Genomic DNA, 23,061 nt, shown 5'->3' with positions numbered 1-23,061 from the left:
CCATATTACTTGGCTTATGATGACATTTCCCCCTAATGTCTCTTTTAGGGAAAGTATATTGAACTTCACAGGTGCAGCAAGTAATGTGAATGCTGGTGGTCATTAATATAAATGGACCAAGTTACAATTACTTGGAGGCCGGCACTATATGTAGCTGGTACCATGCTCTGAAAGTTGGCTGCACATTGGACAGCCAGTGCTGTAAGTTATAGGTATTGACACATGATCGTTGTTGGACTAGAGTGCCAGGGGCTGCCAGAAAACCTTAGACTACAGAAGCCCATTCTTTTTTTGCTCCCCCTTTATTCTTTTAAAGGATAAGTAAACCTTTAAAATAAGAGACTGTAAAATTGATGAGTGCTATTCTACGCACTTTTGCAATTTGCATTTTTTTTTTGCTTCCAAGGTATTGAATGAATTTTGTTACAACAGCACCACTTGCTGGTCAGTTTCTGACCATTCTGACCACCAAGTAGTCAAGGAAGTTGTCAAGAGAAAGAGGGCTTATCTGATGTTGTTCTGCTTAGGAAAGTCATTATAAACTTCAGATAACTTTTCTCACATTTTTCCAAACCAGAAGAGCATCTGACCAGCCCTCTTTCTTTCTCCTAACTGACCAGCAGGTGGTGAGGTTGTAACAAAATTCATTCCTATAAACAGTACATGTATCCCTTAATATCTTGGCATTAAAAAAATTGAGAATTTAGAATAACACTCTAATCAATTTTACATTCACTTATTTTAAAAATGTACTAATTCTTTAAAGGGGTGGTTCACTTTAGGGATGCACCGAATCCAGGATTCGGCCTTTTTCAGCAGGATTCGGAATCGGCGAATCCTTCTGTCTGGCCGAACCAAATCCGAATCCTAATTTGCATATGCAAATTAGGGGCGGGAAGGAAATTGCGTGACTTTTTGTCACAAAACAAGGAAATAAAAAATGTTTTACCCTTCCCTCGGATTTGGTTCGGTATTCGGCCGAATCCTTCATGAAGGATTTGGGGGTTCGGACGAATCCAAAATAGTGGATTGGGTGCATCCCTAGTTCCCGTTTAGGGCTCTTACGCGCGTTTTTACCTGCGCAGGGGAGCGCAGGAATAGACGCATTTAATTATTTCAAATGGGGCTGTACTCACACAGGCGCATGTAGGCGCCGAACGCAGGTTGAGACGCAACATGCTGCATTTTACCTGCGTTCGGCGCCTACACGCGCCTGTGTGAGTACAGCCCCATTTGAAATAATGAAATGCGTCTATTCCTGCGCTCCCTTGCGGCTGAACGGCGAAAAATGGAACGCAGGGGAGCGCAGGTAAAAACGCGCGTGAGTAAGAGCCCTAAAGATAACTTTTAGTATGTTATATAAGTGCCAATTCTAAGCAAGTTTTCAATTGATCTTTTTCTTTTTATAGCTTTGAATTATTTGCTTTTATTTTCTGACTCTTTTCTGCTTTCAAATGGGGGGTCACTGACCCCATCTAAAAAGCAGATGCTCTGTTAGGGCTCTTACACATGAGCGTTTTTGCCTGCGCTCACCTGCGTTCCGTTTTTCGGCGTTCAGCCGCAGGGGAGCGCAGGAATAGACGCAAGTCATTATTTCAAATGGGGCTGTACTCACTTAGGCGCGTGTAGGAAAAATACAGCATGTTGCGTCTGAACCTGCGTTCGGCGCCTACACGCGCCTGAGTGAGTACAGCCCCATTTGAAATAATGACTTGCGTCTATTCCTGCGCTCCCCTGCGGCTGAACGCCGAAAAACGGAACGCAGGGGAGCGCAGGCAAAAACGCTCATGTGTAAGAGCCCTAAGGCTAGGGTAATTTGGGCTCTAGCAAATAGATTGCTGAAATTGCAAACTGGAGAGATGCTGAATAAAAAGTTAAATAACTCAAAAACCAGAAATAATAAAAACATTTTAATTACAAACAGTCTCAGAATATCACTTTGTACATCATACTAAAAGTTAAAGGGGTGGTTCACTTTTAAGTTAACTTTAGTATGATGTAGAGAGTGCAATTCTGAGACAATTTGCAACTGGTTTTCTTTTTTTTATCCTTTGTGGTTTTTAGTTAATTAGCTTTTTTATTCAGCAGCTCTCCAGATAGCAGTTTCAGCAATCAGGTCGCTATGATCCAAATTACCCTAGCAACCATGCACTGATTTTAATAAGAGTCCGGAATTTGAATAGGAGAGGGCCAGAATGGAAAGATGAACAATAAAAAGTAGCAATAACAATACATTTGTAGCTTTTCAGATCACTTGTTTTTTTACATGTGGTCAGTGACCCCCCCAATTAAAAACTGGAAAGAGCCAGAAGCAGGCAAATATAACAACTATAAAACAAGTAATGAAGAACAATTGAAGAGTTGCTTAAAACTGACCGTTCTATAACATACAAAAAGTTAACTTAAAGGTGAACCACCCCTTTAATTACCACTTTTTACATGCTATTAGCTATTTATCTCTTTATTTCTCCTAATCGTTCTCACATAAAAATAGGGAATGTCCATCCTCACCTGGGTCCATCAGGAGTTAACCTGTCTGACACTGCACATGATGAATAAAGCACTTTAAGGGCTCTTACTGACGAGCGTTATTACCTGTGCTCCCCTGCGTTCCGTTTTTCTGCGTTCAGCCGCAGGGGAGCGCAGGAATAGACGCATTCGATTTTTTCAATGGGGCTGTAGTCACACAGGCACGTGTAGGCGCCGAACGCAGGTTGAGACGCAACATGCTGCATTTTTCCTTTCCAGGGGAGTGCAGGTAAAAATGCTCGTCAGTAAGAGCCCTTAGCCACAATAATGCAGTTGTCGCTGTAATGTCATTTGTACTCTCTTGTACATAGGCACAGAAATTCTTTGATAATCAGCAGTGAGTTGTTCAGTTTCTGCATACCCAATAACCCAATTATATTATCAGTGGCACTGGAATTCTTTATGTTTAAAGCATACCTATTTATAGCTGCTTTTAAATAATAGATCGCTTATGAGTGTGTGTATCTCCACTAGCAATATTTCTAAATCCTCTCAGGAGGCTATAGGCCAAGTTTTAACATATGAAGTAAATTCATATTTTACATTAAATCTTTTTTTTCTCTTTTGATCTAAAAGTGAGTGGGTTTGATCTACCAATTAACTTTATTCATGTTGACCGCAGACCATTCCACCTAGGATATCTTTCCTGCAAATTCCCCACAAGTACTGTAATTATTCAACATTAGGAGTGGCCCCTTTTAAGATAAAAATGTAGTCTCTTAGATTAAAGAAAGGGAAAATGTCTAAGGTCTCTCCTTAAAGATTGATAAGGTTTCCAAGGAGATTTAATTAGCTTTCCCCCCAATCCTAAACCAACATGACACTCTCTATGACCACCACGTGGCAAGATGAGGACAAGGACGCACTTATCAGCTAGGGAATAAGCCACTTCGACCCTCACCTTAGAAGGGGTGCACACCTTTAAAATAACTTGCGCATTTCAGAGAAAATTTGCAATTGGCCTTTTTTATGTGGTTTACTGAATTTTTTATCTTCTTGTGTAGCAGCTCTCCAAGCTTGGAATTTTAGCAGCTATGTGGTTGCTAGGGTCAGGGCTGGAACTAGGCGTAGGCACATGCCTAGACTGCAAAGTTAGGGGGGGGCGACATCTCTGTCGATGACCCCATGTCCGGTCTTCTCTCTCCCCAACTCTGTTTTAGCTTCCTAGTCTATCTGCATGTGTACGCCATTTGCGCACCAAATGGCAATTCACACATGTCCAGCTGGTGCCAGGACCGCCCAGGGCACCTGGTCAGGGTCCAAGTTACTAGCAACCAAACTGATTTGAATAAAAAACTGGGGCTGCTCAGAGATCTAGGTGCAGAATCTGAACTGGTACATTTTCTTACATTGATACATTTTTCAGCAGCATCTGCAGATTAGCAACCATTGTATCAAGACCAGTTTCTTTTGAAGAAGGATTGTTCACCTTCCAACACTTTCAGTTCGTTTCAGATATTTCACCAGAAATTCTCCCAATTACTTCCTATTTTCTGTGTGCAATGGTTTCTTATACTGAAAGTATAAGTACTGTAATAATTTTTCAACTTTCTAAAGCTGAGTGGGTTGCCGTCTAAAGAAATGGATACATCTTTGTCCCTGCCAAGCAGAACTCTTGGGTTTCATTAAAGGCAGCTGTTAGCATCAATGTCAATACTCCAGAGATGCTGTGGAGAAGTGTCAACTAAATGATGCAGAACTATAACAGCACAGAATCTGCATTAAAAACCTGCTAGATTGAAACCAAAATTGAAAAAAAAAAACCACAAAGCAGTTGTTTGTAGTCTTTATTTCTGGAGAACAATCTGAAAAGTTTCAATGGTGAGCAACCCTCTTTAATGTAACCAAACACAAAGGCTCTTGCTATACCTTACACTGCTCATCTGACAACAGTTGAAAGCAGTTTAGTAGCTAGATTTCATCTAGCCAAGCAGCCCCATGGAAATCCAGCCAGCCCTCTCAAACCCAAGTTCAACAATGGTATCAGGGGCATATTTGGACATGTAAGCAAGTTTTAGCCAACTGTTTACTCAATCAGATAAAGGTGGTTCCTATAGACCTGTATCAATACACCCCTCCCCAGAGTGATTTTTTTTGTCAAACCTGCCCAACTGCTGAGCCCCCCCCTAATAGGGAATGGAATCCAAACACATTAGAGATATTTTTATTCACATTAAAAACAGCACTAAACATACATTAAAGTTGGACACATTGCACTTAGGCAGTACAGACAGAATGAATGAGCTTTGCTGCAGACTGGATCTCCTGGCAGGTAATAGTTTTCCTCTTATTGTAGAGGGAAAGCCGGGCAGCCTCATCTGCTATACAAAAGCAGGTCTCTTTGGCAGCGGTATCCTTTGATAGAGAAGGGAAGCTCATTTGTGGTTGATCCTGCAACAAGATACAGGTTAAAGGGTTGAATACATGCAGTAGTAGTCTTGTGGTGCATTGCATTGGCTACTCAGGGAAAGCCATGGCAGATATGCACAACCCACTACACCCAATGAGGCCAGTATGGTTCATTTACTATTGCAGAAACAAGGCAAGTGTTAGAACCCACTCCTCCCCCCCTGCATGGCACCTTGGAGAGGAGTGTGTATTTATTCATTCAAACTGTGCACAGGGCACCTGACAGGTATTGCCCTTCAGGGTGCCATGTGCCTACCCTACCAAGTTAGACACTATACACATTTTATTTAGTTATACTATATACACACACACTATACTTTAGCTGTACACCACTTTTACTCTTCCTATAAACTGCACGTAACTAACCACTTAGTTTGGTGACAAGAACATGCTAAAATACATTTGCTCTCAAGTGGAGCCACATATCAGAAAACCCTACATGGAGGACCCCAAGTAAGTGCAAAACTGGTCGGGAATCAAGTCAGTATATTGCGGTGGCCATTTTAAACCCCGGTGTGGAGATAAAGTCTATAGGGGTATTCCATGTAAACTGATTCAGAGTTACCATCTCTGTAAACCTTCTGTTCTCCAGTTAAACAATTAACTAGACACTAACCAGGTATTGCTTCAATGTCATTACAGACAGACTAGAAAGATAAGCTTGCATGTCTCAGGGCAGTGAACTATAAAAGCAGGCCAACATTTTCAAGCTCTAGTATAAAAAAAAAAAAAATATAAAAAAAAATAACTAAAAGTGTCCATTCTGGTGAACTAAATTTAGAAAACACAGGAACATTAAATTTAGAGTTGAAATATAAAGTTATAGCCCTTCTGCATCTTGCTGTTATTTTAGTCAAGTAACGTGTTGAAACAAATTGTTCCCCTAGTGGGTTTGGTAGTAAAGACTCCTCTAGAAAGCAGCAATGCAGTCTTAAGGTGCTTATAAAGGGTTATTGCCAATAATGTAAAATATATATCTTTATTCCAAGAAAAAATTGCAATATTTGCCTAGAAAACTGTCAGATACAGAGTTAGGTATAGAATAAGTTCAGATACTGAATTAGGCATACCAGCTGGAAACATGGCCAGGTTATGCCAGGAGTACTTTTTGCCAGAAGAACCAAGGGGGAAAGTCAAGTTATGCCACAGAATAGCAGTGAAAAATAATGAAAGGTAAGAACTTCAGACTGCTGGCTAACTCAGAAGTGTAGTTTCAGGTCAAGTCATATCTAGCAGTCTGCACTGTAGGAGCCCTGGCAACTCAGGAATTCTCAGCCGACTTTGGGAATTTCCCATGTAGCCAAAATCTTTGATACGGCCAGACGATAAGTCCCAGCTGCTGTCACAAACTTTATCCATTGCGCATGGAGATCAAACAGTTGCGACAGTGTGAGCTATAGCAGATTGCGACACATTAGTGGAACTATAGCAGACGGTGCCAGCTTCCAAATATGGAATAATTGCATAAAGGGAGTAAAATACAGTCTAGCAAAAAAAAAAAAAAAAAAAGAATTTATAGCTATAAACAAGTTACTTCATATGGGAAAAGGGGGAGCAGAGGCCTGGGAGTATTAGAGAAGACCCCCATGCTATGTAAAAAAAGTTTAAAGGTGTGGTTCACCTTTCGGGTTGGGGCAGACTAATCGCCTCTTCTGCGCGGCGACAATATCCCCGCACTGCCTTCCGTATGCTTGAATGAAGAACCGCCTGCGCTTCGATTTCCAAAGTCGCCTCATGAGGAATCTTCAGAAGACTTTGTTAATCGAAGCGCCGCAAGTAAGCAGTTCGGGGAGATTGTCGCTGAGCAGAAGAGGCGATTAATCGCCAGGTAACTAAATCTGCCCCAAACCTTAAGGTAACATGTTCTAGAACTGCCAAGTCTAAGCAACTTTTAAATGGGTTTTCATTTTTTTTTTAGTTTTATAGTGATTTGCCTTTTTCTTCTGACTCTGCAGATTTCAAATAGGCATCACTGACTCCCTTCTAAAAAAAAAAAAGGTCTCAAGAATATCATACTCAGGGTCGGACTGGGAGGCATGGGGCCCACCGGGGCTACTGCCCCAGTGCCCCCTCCAGCCGCCACTGCCGCTCCGGAGTGCTGCAGGCGGCTAGTGCGCATGCGCGCGGCGCCGCGTTTGTGCGCATGCGCAGCCCTTCTATTCTACCGCGACCCCAAACAAAGTGGGGTCGCGCCGCCCCACTAAGTAGCGGATCTGGGCCGGCGGGGCCCACAAGAGCCCGGGGCCCACCGGGGTTTTTCCCGGTGTCCCGCCGGCCCAGTCCGACACTGATCATACTAAAAGTTCTCAAAGGTGAACAACCACTTTAATATGTATCACTCACCTGTTTCAGTACCCTGTAAATGAAGCTGGAGTATCGACCCTTACACTTTGTTTCTCTCTTTCCCAGCATGCTCTGGGGCATCTTGTTGCCAGCAGATCTCATGTTTCTTACAGTGGGTTTCATTGTTATGGCTAAGTAAAACAGGTGATGCAAGGAGAAGCAATATGAAAACAAGCCTGCCAAATTCATACACAAATATTTACATTTAACTTAAGCCAACATTTTATAGTTAAGTTAACTCACCAATAACATGTAAATAATGCAGATTTTTTACAAAATTTTACAATGTCCATTCATTGGCTGATATAAACTAATATTATAACCAGTGTCAGACTGGCCTCTTGCTTCTAACCATTTGGCCTATTTATGGTTATTCCCTATTTCTTTATGGCAACAAAGGCTTAATAATGGAGGAGTAGAGAATAATATTGTAGAGAAGGGAGTCTAGGAGAATAAAGAGGTTGCATGAGGAAAGGAAGTATAATAGGTTGGAAAGTAGTCCCTCAGCCCAAGATTTTTTGGTGGGCCCCTGGCATCCCAGTCCAACACAGAACTACATTAGGGAAGGACTTTCAGAACAGATTCAATATAGTTTTATATTGCCTTGTATTCTAGCATATTATGCACATGGAATTAGCCTTGGTATACTAGAAAAAGTTCACATCATTTAACACCACCACCCAAACATAAGCCAACTACCCTCTACCCATGTGTATATAAACAGAAAAGGCTCTCCTGCAGAAAACCTGAAAATAGCTGCAGGTCCTTGCTTAGTAAAAGATGCTTAATTTAGAACAAAGGATTAAACATGCCAAGACTCAGAACAGCAATATTTAGGAGTGCTCTACCCTCTTATATTCACCAGTGTAGGTCCAGGTGCTAAACTGGAAGACCTTTGCCTGCAAGCAGGGTCAACTTCTACATCCAATGGAAAAAATCCAGTAGCACACCGGTAATGTTGTAAAAATCTTCAGTGATTTATTAGCCCATATACAAACACACAGAAGGGCAACATTTCAGGCCCAACTGGACCCTTTATCAAGCCTGGCTTGATAAAGGGTCCAGTTGGGCCTGAAACGTTGCCCTTCTGTGTGTTTGTATATGGGCTAATAAATCACTGAAGATTTTTACAACATTACCTGTGTGCTACTGGATTTTTTCCATAAGACTCAGAACAGCAGAGAAACAAGAAATTAGAGAATGGCAGCTGTCAGACCATGTCATGAGAAAGAGGAACAGAATACAAAGACCACCCACCTGATACTTCCTCCAACTGCACTGCAAATCCTCAGCCAAACACCTCTCCTGAGACTCAGTTCCTTGCTGATTGAGGTATTTATATAAAAGGACACAGGTGCATCTCATTCAGTCTGGGGATCCAGAAATAGTTGGCAGTTTGCAATCAGGTGCTGTTTAGTGGGATCAGCTGGAAGCCAACACCCACCTTTCCCCCACAATTGCTGCAGATGTTAATAATTTGATGAATATTCCATAATATTTCTTATTACATTTTGCTCTAGAAAGAAGCACAGTGTACGACTGAAAATAGATTCCTATAAAGTCTGTCTCTTTTACAGTTTGTAATGATTGTGGCACATTACATAGAAAACAATTACACCTATTTTTAGTTGCTTGTGTTTCATTGGCGAATGGAGCAGATTGTTCAGTTTGTTATGAATACACTGACCGTATCCTCATGATAAATCCACGAGTGACAAAACACAAATTTCCTTCATCTGAAGTGCAACTGCAGATACCTGCATATCATGCACAGCTGCTGTTGGCTAGAACAACTTGATGCAGGCTTGAAATGGGTTCCATTGTTTTCTATAGAGCATGTCACATGGTCTATAACTTGTAGTACAGACTGTCACTATAGAAGACAATAGTGTCTATTTTGGCCTGCTGCCAGTATCCACATTCAAGTCACAGATATCTAAATCGTGGGGTGTGTTGCAACTGCCCTTGCAGCAATATTCGGTGACAGAACACAGGATATTATTGTGATTGCAACAAGTTGCACAATCGATTTGTCATATGTCAGTCTGTTTTAGATGCATCTATTTGGAGATAAGTTGAGCATATTTTATTGCCAGTTCAATTAGGGCTTTTACACACAGGTGTTTTTTCCTGCGCTTCCCTGCATTGCGCTTTCTTCCTTTCTGCTGCAGGGAAGTGCAGGAGTAGACGCACTCAATTATTGTGAAGGGGGATGTACTCACACAGACGTGTTTAAGCGTCAAACGCAGGTGGGATGCAGCATGTTGCATTCCACCTGCGTTCGGCACTTACATGCGTCTTTGTGAGTACATCCCCCTTCACAATAATTAAGTGCGTCTACTCCTGCGCTCCCCTGTGGCTGAACGGAAGAAAGCGCAACGCAGGGGAGCGCACACAAAAACGCCTGTGTGTAAGAGCCCTTAAGGGCTACATATAATTTCATTGCACCCTGCAGCACCTATTATACAAAGCATTCCCAGCTAAAGGTGTAATTAGGTCAGCTTGCTGGTAACAAATTCTAGTGTTTCCTGGGCTATTGTCAATTGTCAATGAGGGTGTGTTATACCATTTTTATGTGACACAATGTTCTCTGGAAACAGGGGCCATTCAAATCACTTTCATAGCTTGTCAGTCTTTCCCAGTGGAAAGAATGGAAAATGGTTTAACTATGGCAGACACTGGAAGTGAAAAGGTGAGCCTCTCATGACAGTGTCTGGTTTGTCCACGTGTGTCAGATTTGACAACAATTAAAGGTTCACAAAGCTATAACCCTCCTAGATTATTTAGGGGATCTCACATATTTATATCTGCATTTGGGACAGAGCAAGGAATATGGCTGGAAGATAATGGCAACATGATCAGGCATGCATGACAAAAATCACCAGGAAATGGTTCTGGAGAAGTTAAAAGTATCTGCCAACAATTATGAATGTTAGATAAATAAGTCTTACAACAAAGGTGCACATAAACAGAAGTAGCATTATCTTGAACTTCCTTTGATAAGAATGGCACTTATTCACAATGTTTTGTTCAACCATACATTACATGTGTGTGATTGATTGCATGGTAAATGAAGTAAAAAATTCATATTTTACTTACTGTGCTCACTTGCCTATGTCCTCTGTGAATTATAACAATATTAAAAGTTACTGAGGGGATCTGTGACCATATAAAGACACAAGGCTGCAGGCTGAGTTATACAAGGAACCCTGAGTATCTGTAATGTATTATAAGGAAAATTTATCCCCTACTGTAAATTACAAGGAGATTAGAAGTCACTAAGGAGTTCTGTGACAGGCTGCAGGCTGAGCTCTGTAATAGCTCTGAACCGTATGTTAATTCGATTTTTACAGAGGTTTTGATTATAATATGATACCAGATCTTTTGTCCCTCGGCTATTCATTCGCTAAAAGTGGAAGTACAGTGATGAGTGTCTGTGCATCAAACCACAGATGGGAATTTCCACCACAAAGTAATAGCTGTTTAGCTGTAATACAGTACGCCACCTCTTTCCAAGCACATTGAGACTTTGAAAGTTATTTGCTTGACTTCTGCCGGCATCATTCCGTTTCTGGAGATCCCTGTGCGGGAGGAACAGGCAAGAGCTTAGCATGGGTTCACAGGAGAATGCAGGTGAGCAAAGCAACATAGCATAAAACCCCAATGCAATATAATCATGAAAAACAAATTGTAATCTTTTCATAACAGAAAAGCCCTCCTTCATATCATTCATGATGAAGAACATGTTTAATCCAGGGGTATTTACAAATCAAAATGTTGCTGAAATACAACTCTCAGCATCACCCAACAGGTACTAAGAGTTGTTCATACTGTTTGATCGTCTCTCATTGCATAGGAGTATATGCCTTTTGAAGAACTTAAAATGAAACTGTCTTTAAAAAGCAAAGTTTGAATGTGTGCCTGAAAAAATTCTTGTGAAAAAATTGTACTATAAATATTCAATACATAATCACTTTAGTGTAGGGATGCACCAAATCCAGGATTCGGGATTCGGCCAGGTTTCGGCCTTTTTCAGCAGGATTCAGATTTGGCCAAATCATACTGCCCGGCCGAACCGAATCCAAATCCTAATTTGCATATGCAAATTAGGGGCGGGAAATTGCATTACTTTTTGTCAGAAAACAAGGAAGTAAAAAATGTTTTCCCCTTCCCACCCCTAATTTGCATATGCAAATTAGGGTTCTGATCGGTTCGGTATTCGGATGAATCTTTCACAAAGATTCGGCCGAATCTTTCGCTAAGGATTTGGGGGTTCGGCCGAATACAAAAAAGTGGATTCGGTGCATCCCTACTTTAGTGCTTGCATAACTTTGTCAATGCAGCAGCCCTGCCCTGCTTTATGGCTGAGATTCTAGCTTTGTTTATAACAGAGCATTCTGTCACAGTGACACAGATCCTATCTGATACCTTTTTTAAGCAACAGTCCTGCCATGCTTTATGACTGAGATTCTAGCTATCTGTATAACAGAGTATTCTGTCACAGTGGCACATATCTTATCTGATGCAAATTGTAAGCAGCAGTCTTGTCCTGCTTTATGGCTGAGATTCTAGACCACGACCATAGCAACCAGATTGCAAAGTAAAATTCCTATTTGTATAGGCAGAGTATAAAGGTAAATTATTAAAAACAGTAAGATACACTGGAAATTTAAATGATTATCTAATTTACAGTATCCAAAAAATATTTCTTTGTGCATAGCTTTATAAAATCTTCTGTATTGTCTGGTTACACCCCTTTGTGTATATTTAAGCTCCAGTTTACCTTTATGGCTAAATCTTGAGTGAATTTGTAGAGGAAGCTGAGGTGAAACATGTAGTAGATTCAGTTGAACTCATTCATCTTAATGAAATGAAGGCAAAATCACATATAGACATAAATACCCACAAGCTTACCCATTACGTTGTTTAAATATGTCATAAAAATCAGTGAAGGTAATGCTAGATATTAGGAATATTTAGTATAACCTGTTTGGCTATGGTCAGACAAGGCTGTGTTTTAGCCTGCGGATAAACAGGCTGTTTCTCGGCATGTGTTTATCCACAGGCTGAGAAACAGCTGACCATAGCTTTCACCTTCAGAATGAGTAAAATGACATCATTAAATCAGTGAAAATAAATATCACCTAGCTATGAGCAGTGCTGCATTTGAACTACTTGTTCAGATGGTTCCACCTACAAATCATCTCATGCTTGTGGCTCCACCCACAGGAACATTAAATCACAGAATCGGGGTGCGCTATAAGGGGCATATATTAATTATGCTGTGTAGAATGAAATTCGCCAAAAAAACTGTGTAAAATAAATGGCGAATTTATCAAGTTGTGTTTTATTTTACGCCATGCGAATGCCAGATTTGCCGTCGTTATTTGACATTGCTTCCGGCGGAAGTCACTCTAAGAAAAAATGCATAAAAATTTTATGCTGTTTTTTACAAGATGAAACCTGCCAATGTGTGGTGAATTATCCTGTCATTTTTTACCCCACATCATAAATATGCCCCTAAGCTAATACTCCTTAATGTAATGACGTGTCCCATTTTTAAAACTCCTCAGCTGGGCATATACCACCTGCTTTTGGAGAGTTTTAGTTCAAAACATCTTGGGAGACTCAACATTTTCTCCCACTTCTCTCCTTTTCCTTAACTTCCTTAACATTGTATCTGCAACTCCCAGCATCTACCATCAGACTGAATGGCTACAAAGAAATCATCCTTGGCCCCGTGCATGTGATTCTTATGGCAGCGACTGAATTACCCTTATGACTAATTGTATTCATTTATTTTTAGAGCACCACAGATGTACAAAGTGCTTTTAAAGTATAAACAAAAACAGGGGTGTAGTTATAACATTAGACAATACAAGTTAGAAGCGCAGAACCGAGGGGGGGGGGCAGCACCAGGGGTGAAATGTGCCTGGTAAAACTATACAGGAGATTTCGATCAAAATTTGTGATTCCGATTTTAGCTAACCTTTTCATCCAAAACCATGTAACACCACTCAACAGCAAAAGATTTGCAGGATCCTACACAATCTGATCTCCATATAGTAAAATCGTATGAGATTAATTCAGAAGGTGTGCTTTGTTCATGCATCTACATCTGGCATTCAGTGCACTTCAATGGGAAAGAAAAGTCGGTCGGACACCATCAGATTTTAACTCGTCAGATGCAGTATCGCATTTTATTTTGACCCATTCGACTACATTTAACTTGTAGGATGCATTTTGTTGATCCAACACCATCCTACAAAATATCTGAGTTCAGCCCTACAACTTTTTCTACCTATTGAGAAGAGCCCGGGTATACCCATGTTTGAGCTTTTCATTATTCAAATGTAACTGATTAATATATCCTAGTAGGCGCTGTATTTGCCCACTAGAAGCCAGTTCACTAACATCTACATTTTAAACATACAGATATCACAGCAATCAAAGTGTCTGCCTCCAAAAAAACACATTCAAGACTAAAGCTGGCCATAGACGCAAAGATCTGATATTACGAATCGATGATTCCTATGATTTTCGGACGATGTGTGGAGAGTCCCGACATTTTTCGTCCGGCGGAAAACGGTCGTTTGGTACGATTCGTACGATCAGATCTTTGGGTCTATGGCCAGCTTAATTCTATGTAGGCAGCTATGCCCATCTGTGTGTTCTGTTTGTTGCATTAGTACTAGTACATGCTGTGTAAGAGCTCAGGTCAATGCAGTTAATGGAAACATTGGAAAGAATGCAGAGGAATAGAGGAATCAATTACATCTTGCTCTTTCATTTACACTGTACAAATTCTTTCTGAGAAACTCTCCCTACCAGGTCTATATAATCAACAACCTTTCTGGATTCTCCTGCTTATCTCTGGCAATATATCTAGGGGTCGGTTTATCATGCTGTGTAAAAAGTGGAGTGAAACACTACTGGTGATGTTGCCCAGAGCAAGCAATCAAATCTTAGTTTTCTAACTGTTGAAATATAATTGCTGATTGTTTGCTCTGGGCAACAACACCCGTAATGCTTCACATTTTACACAGCGTGGTAAATAGGCCCCTAACCTCATTCATTCCTTGACCTTTGATCACAAACTCCTAAATTAACTTATATCTTTCTCACCATTGGAAATACATGAAACACAAGCAGAACCTGGAAAAGGGTTATTTTTCTGTGCTCCAAAAAAGGGCAAAGGGCCCACTGTGTCCAGGGGCCCTCTGAGTCCCCCGCCCTAATCCCCAAACCTGGTCTCACAGAGCTTTACAGAGATCATCATTCTCTGCCCCAATAGAGCAAACAAGAAAAAGGTGTCTATCACAATGAGCCAGTAAACCCTCCTGTATGCTCTTGGAGTGGGGGAGGAATCCCATGCAGAGAATGCCCTGGCAGAAATTGAACTTAAGTCTCCAATGCTGCAAGACAGCAGAGATTCCCACTGTATAGCCATAAACCCATATAAAAGGATAGTATCCTGATCTCAGATCCCTTGTCTGAATGCCAGCCAATAGCAGGAACATACTATTTGAGGCAGTCATATAAAATGTATGCCAGGGTTATCTGTGTCTCAGCCAAAAATGATTTGTTTGCTGTAACTGAAACCAAATACAACGGCTGTTTTCTTGCCAAGTGACACTGCATATTTGTGTATGGGTATGTGGCTATATCAGAATTGTTGTAAAAACATGTTTAGATGTGCAAACTGAATTCACAAAGGGAAGATAGTGTCTAGGGCAGGGAATTTAATTGTAAGAGAGTAGGGGGTCACATTTTAACCTCATGATCGTGTGCCATTTCTCAGCCTCAGTTGTTGTGTTACATCCTCGTTCCTCACCCACTTGTAGTTGATACTGAGAGGCTGAGACATTGACTTTGCAGAAACTCAGCCAAGGAGTGTTGCAATTCTCCCACATGATACAAATATTTGTCTACAGAAGGATGATCCAAGAATGTATTTCCTTCTTTGTACTATTAATTTTTTGCCCTTTTGATTTTTACCCCTTTTAAATGCTGTTGTGTTGTATGAGTGCCAATGTGAATTTATGTTTGGGGCAATGCCACCTTCTAAACAATTGTCTGTGATGGTTAACTCTTAAGTTTGCTACATTCAATTCAAGTTCTCATGTTAGCATGCCTGTGCAGTAGTGCTGTGTGCAAAACATTCTTACATAATGATGGTAACCATCTGCAGAAGCATCTAAATACAGATGAAAGGGACCATGCCAGAACCCTATACATTTTATTAAATTGGTGGTTCACCTTTTAGTTAACTAGTTGTTATAGAATGGCTAATTATATTGGTCTTCATTATGTATTTATTATAGTTTTTTTTTAAATTATTTGCCTTCTTCTCTTTCCAGCTTTCAAACAGGGTTACTGACCCCCATCTACAAAAGTAATGCCCTGTATGGCTACATATTTATTGTTATTGCTACTTTTTATTACTCGGGCCCTCTCCTGTTCACATTCCAGTCTCATATTCAAATCAATGCATGGTTGCTAGGGTAGCTTGGATGCTAGCAACTAGACTGATGAAATTGTAAACTGGAGAGCTGCTGAATAAGAAGCCAAATAACTCAAAAACCACAAATATTAAACAAAATTAAATCCAATTGCAAATTGTCTCACAATATCACATGTTACATGTTACTAAAAGTTGATTTAAAGGTGAAAAGCCTTTAAAAAAATAAATAAAAAATATTTAAATAAAAGTAAACCATCATATTCTGATTAAAAGGCTGTATTGGTCTTGCTCAGGGTGGGATTGGCTTGGCTAGGCAGTGTCCAGTCCGTAAGCACAACTATTAGGTCTCACTTGTCAGCATTCTCCTCCACAGACATCTATAGATTTAGACCCTAAAGGTCTAAATAAAAGTAAACCATCATATTCTGATTAAAAGGCTGTATTGGTCTTGCTCAGGGTGGGATTGGCTTGGCTAGGCAGTGTCCAGTCCGTAAGCACAACTATTAGGTCTCACTTGTCAGCATTCTCCTCCACAGACATCTATAGATTTAGACCCTAAAGGTGGCCATAGATGCAAAGATGCTATCCTCTATTCGTACGATTTTCAGATTGTGTGTGGAGTGTGCCGACATTTTTCGTCCGGCCGAGATCAGTCGTTTGGTCGATCGGACAGGTTTGATTTTGACCCGACCGATCCGGCCGGAGCCCATTGTTCATCGTAATCGGATCGTTCGGCCATATGGCCGAACGTTTAGATTACCCCCCGATATAGCCATGCTTGTTAATGGAATATCTGGGAAAGATCCGCTCGTTTGCCAATGTCGCCAAAGGAGCGGATCTTTGCGTCTATAGCCACCTTAAGAGGTATATGGAGGTAATCTCCTCCATTGTAATATAGCTGATTCAGAGTAGAGTTATAAGTATATTGAGAAAGGAGAGCCCCCAGGCCACTAGACCATGATTGTGAGTCTCTAATTTTACAATGATGGAGTAAGTTTGTGAGTACTGTATGTATTGCATATTCCAATTAATCTATAATACTATGTGATTTTGAAAAATCATGTTGATTGGGCTGGCTTTATTGCTCTGGGGCCACTCTGTTGACTTTGCCCCCATGCAAAATCAACCATCCCTCATCTATTTACACATGATTTTGCAGTACTATACTGTAGTATGCTGTAGTATAGTAAGCTACAGTCAGTGTCAGACTGGCCCACCGGGATACCAGGGAAAACTCCCGATGGGCCCAGGCGTCAATGGGCCCTTGTGCTGATAAACATTTGGCATATTTCATGGCCATTCCCTGTTTCTATGAGGCTTTCAAAGAGGCTAAATAGATAATAGGAATAATAGATTAATGTATGTAAAGAAAATAGACTAGGAGAATAGAGGTTGGGTGAGGAGAGGAAGAATAATAGTACTGAGAGTGGGCCCCTGGTCTAAATTTTCTTGGTGGGCCTCTGGTCTAAGGTTTTTGGGTGGGCCCCTGGTGTCCCAGTCTGACACTGGCTACAGTCTTTGCCTGGGGCTGAACTGTGCCTTCTCACTTACCAAACCCTAACCCCAAACTGCCCCCTCTATTTAAATATATTTACTCAGATTTGCTACTTTGAAGCAGTAATGTGTAGTCCCATTTCCTAATCTGGTAACTTTATGACCCTGTGATTTGTGACTTCTCCATTCCTGTTGCAAGTCATGCTTTCTCACGAAGATTTATGCTGACAGAGTATAGTCAGATCAGGATCACTCCCAGCCAGTAGCCACAAAGAAGGAAAATGGCTGACAAAGAATTTGTCTTCTAACCACAAAATGTCCTTTGCAAGTACAAATTACATAATATCAGCTTCCATATATTCCTTGTTTTATATAATGCAGAATTTTAATATCACGGCATCTGATAATAGGCACAGCTATAGCAACGCGTGTGCTGTTGTGTCTGTTGGGATCAAGCAGATATGGCACAGGTGTTGGTGCAAAGAGCAAAGGGAATCCTGTTCTCCATGCCAGACCTATTTGTGTTGAGGTACAGGGATCCCTTATGGACACAAAGTAATAGTAATACCTCATCCCTCTGCAGCAATATTAGCACTGGATGCAGCACAAAGGCCCTAAAAATACCAACTGCCATATAGAGCTGTGCCCTGGAATGCCATCTATTGGTAGCCTCTCCAATCTCCAATTTCACCCTTCTTCCCTGGGTATGGTGACAGGCATAAATGTCTGCTGCTGACTAGCACAAGAAACATGATACTGTCCCCAAAGTGTCAAAAATATAAACCAAAAATTGATTTACTGATTGATTGTTTTTAGCATCTGGAGCATGGAACAGAAGTTATGGAACCATTGGTGACCCAGAAACCTGCACTAAGGAAAAGTCAGAGAGGACCTACCTGGATGAAAGGATTGCTGTTCCCAGCACAAGCATGGTGAGTGGAAGGAGAAGGCATACGTGGCATACACTGGTCGAGTTCCTGGACAGTGAGTGTCGGTCTCTGGCAGGTCAGTCAGTGATATGCACACGGGTAGATGTAGGGCATACTGAAGGTGAACATGAGACAGAATGAGTGAGGAAGCTGAACACATTAGGGATGAGTTTGGAACACAGATTGTGCAAGACTTAACCAATACCCTGTCACTGTGACTTTCCCAGGTAAAACATTCATAACATTCTCTGTCCCTCGGGGGTGATAGATAGATGGAGAGAGAGAGAGATAGATAGATAGATAGATAGATGATAGATAGATAGATAGATAGATAGATAGATAGATAGATAGATAGATAGATAGATAGATAGATAGATAGTTGGATAGATAGGCAAGGAAGATAGATAGATGATAGAGAGATGGATAGATAGATAGATAGATAGATAGATAGATAGATCGATAGATCGATCGATCGATCGATAGATAGATAGGCTATACATAGATTATATGTATTGCTAGCAAGGAAAAGAAATCAGGCTATTTCAGCTAAGCACATTAGCACTCATTTGCTCTCTTGCTAAGACATTTTTTTTTATTAAATAAAGCTGATTAGAGTAAATTGCCCAGAAATTGTCCTGTTCTGAATATACAGCAATAATTTAGATGTAACTCCATCACTTATCCACATTGGAATGTTAATCTGCTCATGGCCCCGTATAACCCAGAAAGGTTCTGACAAGGATATGTGATTCCGGCATCTCTTGGCTGGGATAGGAACTGCCTTTGTTTGAGATTTCTCAATGGCTCTTTTATTACTGATCAGATATGAATTCAAAGAGCAATATATATATATATATATATATATATATATATATATATATATATATATATATATATATATATATATATATATATATATATATATATATATATATATATATATATATATATATATATATATATATATATTGCTTTTCCTGGTGACCAAAGCAACAGCATTCCCTTATTTAGAAGTATAAATATCAGAAAATAAAAGAAAGACATGGCAGGCAGCAAAAATTTGGTCACTACTTCAGAATGTACTTGACTTGTCCTTACGGCTCTCTCTTGGCAGCCTGGATTCAGCTTTCGGAAACTCTGGGCATTTACAGGCCCTGGGTTCTTGATGAGCATTGCATACCTTGATCCAGGGAACATCGAGTCTGATCTGCAGTGTGGAGCCATTGCTGGATTTAAGGTAAAGGAGAAAAAAAAAAATAGAATAGGGCCTATTTACTAAGCCCACACAGCTGCACATACTGCACATACTGCCAGGGTTGTCATTAGTTGTGCCAGGCCTGGGCAAAAACAGTACCCCATTGTGCTCATTGCGAGCTTCAGAATCTGGTCTGAGATGCAGAGCATAGAATTGGCGGACACATCTGAGCTGGTGCTCTCTAAATTTCAAGTCTGAATGGGAAGGGCTGGTGGGGTTTCCTATATGCTTTAACCCACTTGTAAATAAGGCTCTGCCAAATACAGACAGAGCTATGCTCATGGGGCAAATGTAGGTTGTTGTGCACCTAAACAGAGAAAACTACAAAAACATGGCAGATTATACTTCTTTTTTGGACTACTTGTGGGTAGTATATAACCACTACTGTCTCCATCTTGTGTTTTGGTCACCATTTTGCCCTACTGTTGGCATCTTCTACAATAAATACTGTTCCCCCACTTTTCTCACTGCTTTACAGTGCCCCATGATACATTGGCAAAATACTAGCAGGTAAAGGGTTAAAAGAGATCTAAACCCAAAAATGTATTGCTGTAAATTTTTTGAGAGTGCTCCTCAATTTACATTACTTTTTTGCTTTTAGTGGTTTCTGAGATATTCACAGTTTTAGACTGCCTTATACCAGGTTTTCAGCTCAAAAGCTCTCTCGGGTGAGAGTGCCCTTAAAATTTTCACCTTTTGACTTTCAGAGAAAGCTTGGCCGAATGTCTCAATTAATTATTTGGAATTCGATCCCCTTGAAGTGTAAGTTTATAACTGTGGTATAACTCCACGTGATATTCATTTAGTAGCTCTCATAGGGTGCTTTCAGTGCCCTCACACGGGAATAGGGCACTAGCGTGTGTCATCTTCAATATTTAGAGTTCTGATGTGCCACAGTTTAGTTCATTTGCACATGATGCTTTTGCTTCCTTTTTTGTCAGCTCCTGTGGGTTCTGCTTGGCGCCACAGTGCTGGGTCTTTTGTGCCAAAGATTGGCAGTGCGGCTGGGAGTGGTGACAGGGATGGATTTGGCTCAAATCTGCCGATACTATTACCCTAAGGTATGATCAGTAGCCTCCACTCAGTTTAGCCTTCTCTTAACTTAACCTTGCGACACTGCCACAGAATCAGGATGAAAATTGCCTTGCCATGCTTTTTAAAATTGAAATGTCAGAAGGTACAGTATGTCTTTAGAATGAAACATGTACATGTTAGCTTATCCCTACTAAATATACCTCCAAGGATAAGTGAACCTTAGCCTACCCCCACCGCCCTATTATATCCCCTTGCATAGAGCTCTGATTGTCTGTATTTCCTGTTCCTGGGCTGCTCTCTTTCCCATTGAATAAAAGGGGTCTTAAACTAATTGGGCAGGTTTCACTGCCTTATTTTTTTTTGCATTCATCTCTATGGGGAACGAAGTGAGAGCTACCTCTAGGAAAAACACTTTCTGAATCTGTCCCCAATAGAGATCACTGCTGTAGGAGACTGTTCACAACTGGCTTCTCAGTAAAGAACTAGAGCAAAACATGCACCTATTTACACCTTATCCCTAATGCTCCAAGTGAACACCTGAGGTCTCTTTTGCATTTCAGGCTCCAAGATGGATCCTTTGGATTCTGGTGGAAATCGCTATCATTGGCTCAGACATGCAGGAAGTTATTGGTACTGCCATTGCCTTCAGTCTCCTATCTTCAGGCCGGTGAGAATGTGTTCATTATACAAACAGCTCCCTTTGTTCATAGCCTCTGCCAAGGTATTTGTTATAACACAGCTCTGGAGTTTCAGTGCTATTGTTCTGTCTGCAGTGATTCGTCTGTCTTACTGAAACAGCTGGCACACTCACTGGCACTGCCTTCCAGTCATGAGGGGGTATTTGCATATTACACATCCATCTACCTCGGGATCTGTCACTTACGCAATACTTTTCTTCCAGAATTAGCTCATTCTATATTGTAACTTCTTTGTCACCGTTGCACCACAGTATCAGAAAATTAGGCTCGTAGATCAAGGGTTCACTTATATTCATTTAATTACAAATTTTCACTTATTATTTTTGAAGCAAATCCAGTGTTTTTCTCTACACGGATGATGGAAGGAGGCAGAATGTCAGTGTTTTTTTTCTCCTGTTGCACAGAGAGCTCACACTCCTTTTTCTCACCTCTGCAGAATTCCGCTTTGGGGAGGTGTACTTATCACCATTATAGACACACTGTTCTTTCTGTTCCTAGACAAATACGGTGAGTAAATATGAAACAGAAGGGGAAGAAAACAATCTATAATCACTTTATAGTGAGGAACTTTGTACTCTTGATCACAAGAAGTTCATGTGACTCTTTTGGAGAACATTTAGATTGCATGATCACTGCCAACAGAAGTACAGTAGCTGCCCAACAGTAGACCTCTAGAACTATCAGATCAAATAGAAGCTGGTAAAACACACCAATCTTTCATCACTCAGATACAGTGTGGGACATTCACTAAGATTCGTAGTTGCGCTGGCGTCCGTTTCGCCGCACTTCGCCAGGCGTATTTTTGCTAGCACTCCTCAATGCGCTAGCGTTAATTCGCCAAGCAAACCGAAGATACACTAGCGATGGTTAATTTGCAAACGGCGCCAAATTCAAGTTACAATGGAGGTATATGTAGCAGAACTACACAAGCCTGGGAAACCTTCAAAACAGCAAATAAAATTTTTATTTTGCCCTACACATGTGTCCACTGTATAGTTAAGTTGCCATGAGTTAGGAAATGTAGGGGGGAAGGAGGGGAGCCCCAAAAAATTTTTTGATCTTTTTCGGCCTATCACACCATAATAAAAAAAAAACGCCTTTTTTTTAAGCAATCCCTTTCTACTCTATTGCGCTTCGCCTGGTCTGAGGTGGCGAAGGAAGTTTGGAGTAAAAGGTAGCGTTCAGAACAATGCGCACGTTAGTGAATTTGCGTAGTTACCTCCGTTGGGCAAATTTGCCAGGCGTAAGGGAGCGAAGTAACACTAGCGAAGTTATGCCATCATTCGTTAGTGAATTGGCGAAGTAACGGAAATGCCCAATGCTGGAGAATTCACGCTAGCGTTAGGTGCTTCGGCACTTAGTGAATTTGCCCCAAAGACTTTCCCATACTGTATGTTCTTCCCATTAAAATTTTTATAACCAGTGTATCTAACTCAGACTCACCAGATACAGATGGTAGTTCAAGAACAGATGCCAAGAGCCCATAGCTTAGTGACACAGACACAACCAAATCAGAAAAGGGAGTGCTCCATCAATCAGGATCCCCAGTTTATCTGCACAATTCCTCCCATTTTCTGTTTTTAGTTTGGTAATTTGCCACTGTGGCTGAATGAAAATGTTAAACATATCCCTTACTCTGTGTTTCCCAGGTCTCCGGAAGCTGGAAGCGTTTTTTGGTCTTCTGATCACAATAATGGCTGTGACATTTGGCTACGAGGTAATGATGGATTCTAAATCCCTGTGTGCCAAACAAAAGGGAGTAATTTAAATGGAAAATTTTTCTTTATTTCTCCTTTGTTTATTTGCACACAGGCAATTTTAAGCATTATGTCGCCGAGCACAAGATTATCTGCCCTGCGATATTATGAGTTGTAAAATGCAATTGAGGTTTTACAAATGCTTCCT

At 40.8% G+C, this 23,061-nt stretch overlaps 1 protein-coding gene and 1 long non-coding RNA gene across 2 annotated transcripts in view; one reads left to right on the top strand and one right to left on the bottom strand.

The window, feature by feature from the left end:
* Positions 1–8,544: 8,544 nt before the first annotated feature.
* LOC108701308 lies at positions 8,545–18,289 on the bottom strand. Its single transcript, XR_005964088.1, has 3 exons — positions 18,136–18,289; positions 10,788–10,862; positions 8,545–8,651 (listed from the first exon to the last, which is right to left on the bottom strand). It is a non-coding gene; the product is annotated as an uncharacterized LOC108701308 (long non-coding RNA).
* Positions 10,848–23,061, top strand: part of slc11a1.L (solute carrier family 11 member 1 L homeolog) — a 26,417-nt gene continuing 14,203 nt past the window's right edge. Inside the window, 7 exon segments of the mRNA NM_001094539.1 lie at positions 10,848–10,914; positions 18,056–18,171; positions 19,283–19,405; positions 20,365–20,484; positions 21,019–21,125; positions 21,593–21,663; positions 22,806–22,873. Of these exon segments, the coding sequence (NP_001088008.1) occupies positions 10,893–10,914; positions 18,056–18,171; positions 19,283–19,405; positions 20,365–20,484; positions 21,019–21,125; positions 21,593–21,663; positions 22,806–22,873 (627 nt within the window). The 5' untranslated portion in view covers positions 10,848–10,892.

This window comes from Xenopus laevis, chromosome 9_10L (genome assembly GCF_017654675.1).
Source record: "Xenopus laevis strain J_2021 chromosome 9_10L, Xenopus_laevis_v10.1, whole genome shotgun sequence".
Lineage (NCBI taxonomy): Eukaryota > Metazoa > Chordata > Amphibia > Anura > Pipidae > Xenopus > Xenopus laevis.
The sequence above is the reverse complement of the archived record's forward strand: the minus strand, read 5'-3'. Positions and strand labels throughout refer to the sequence as shown.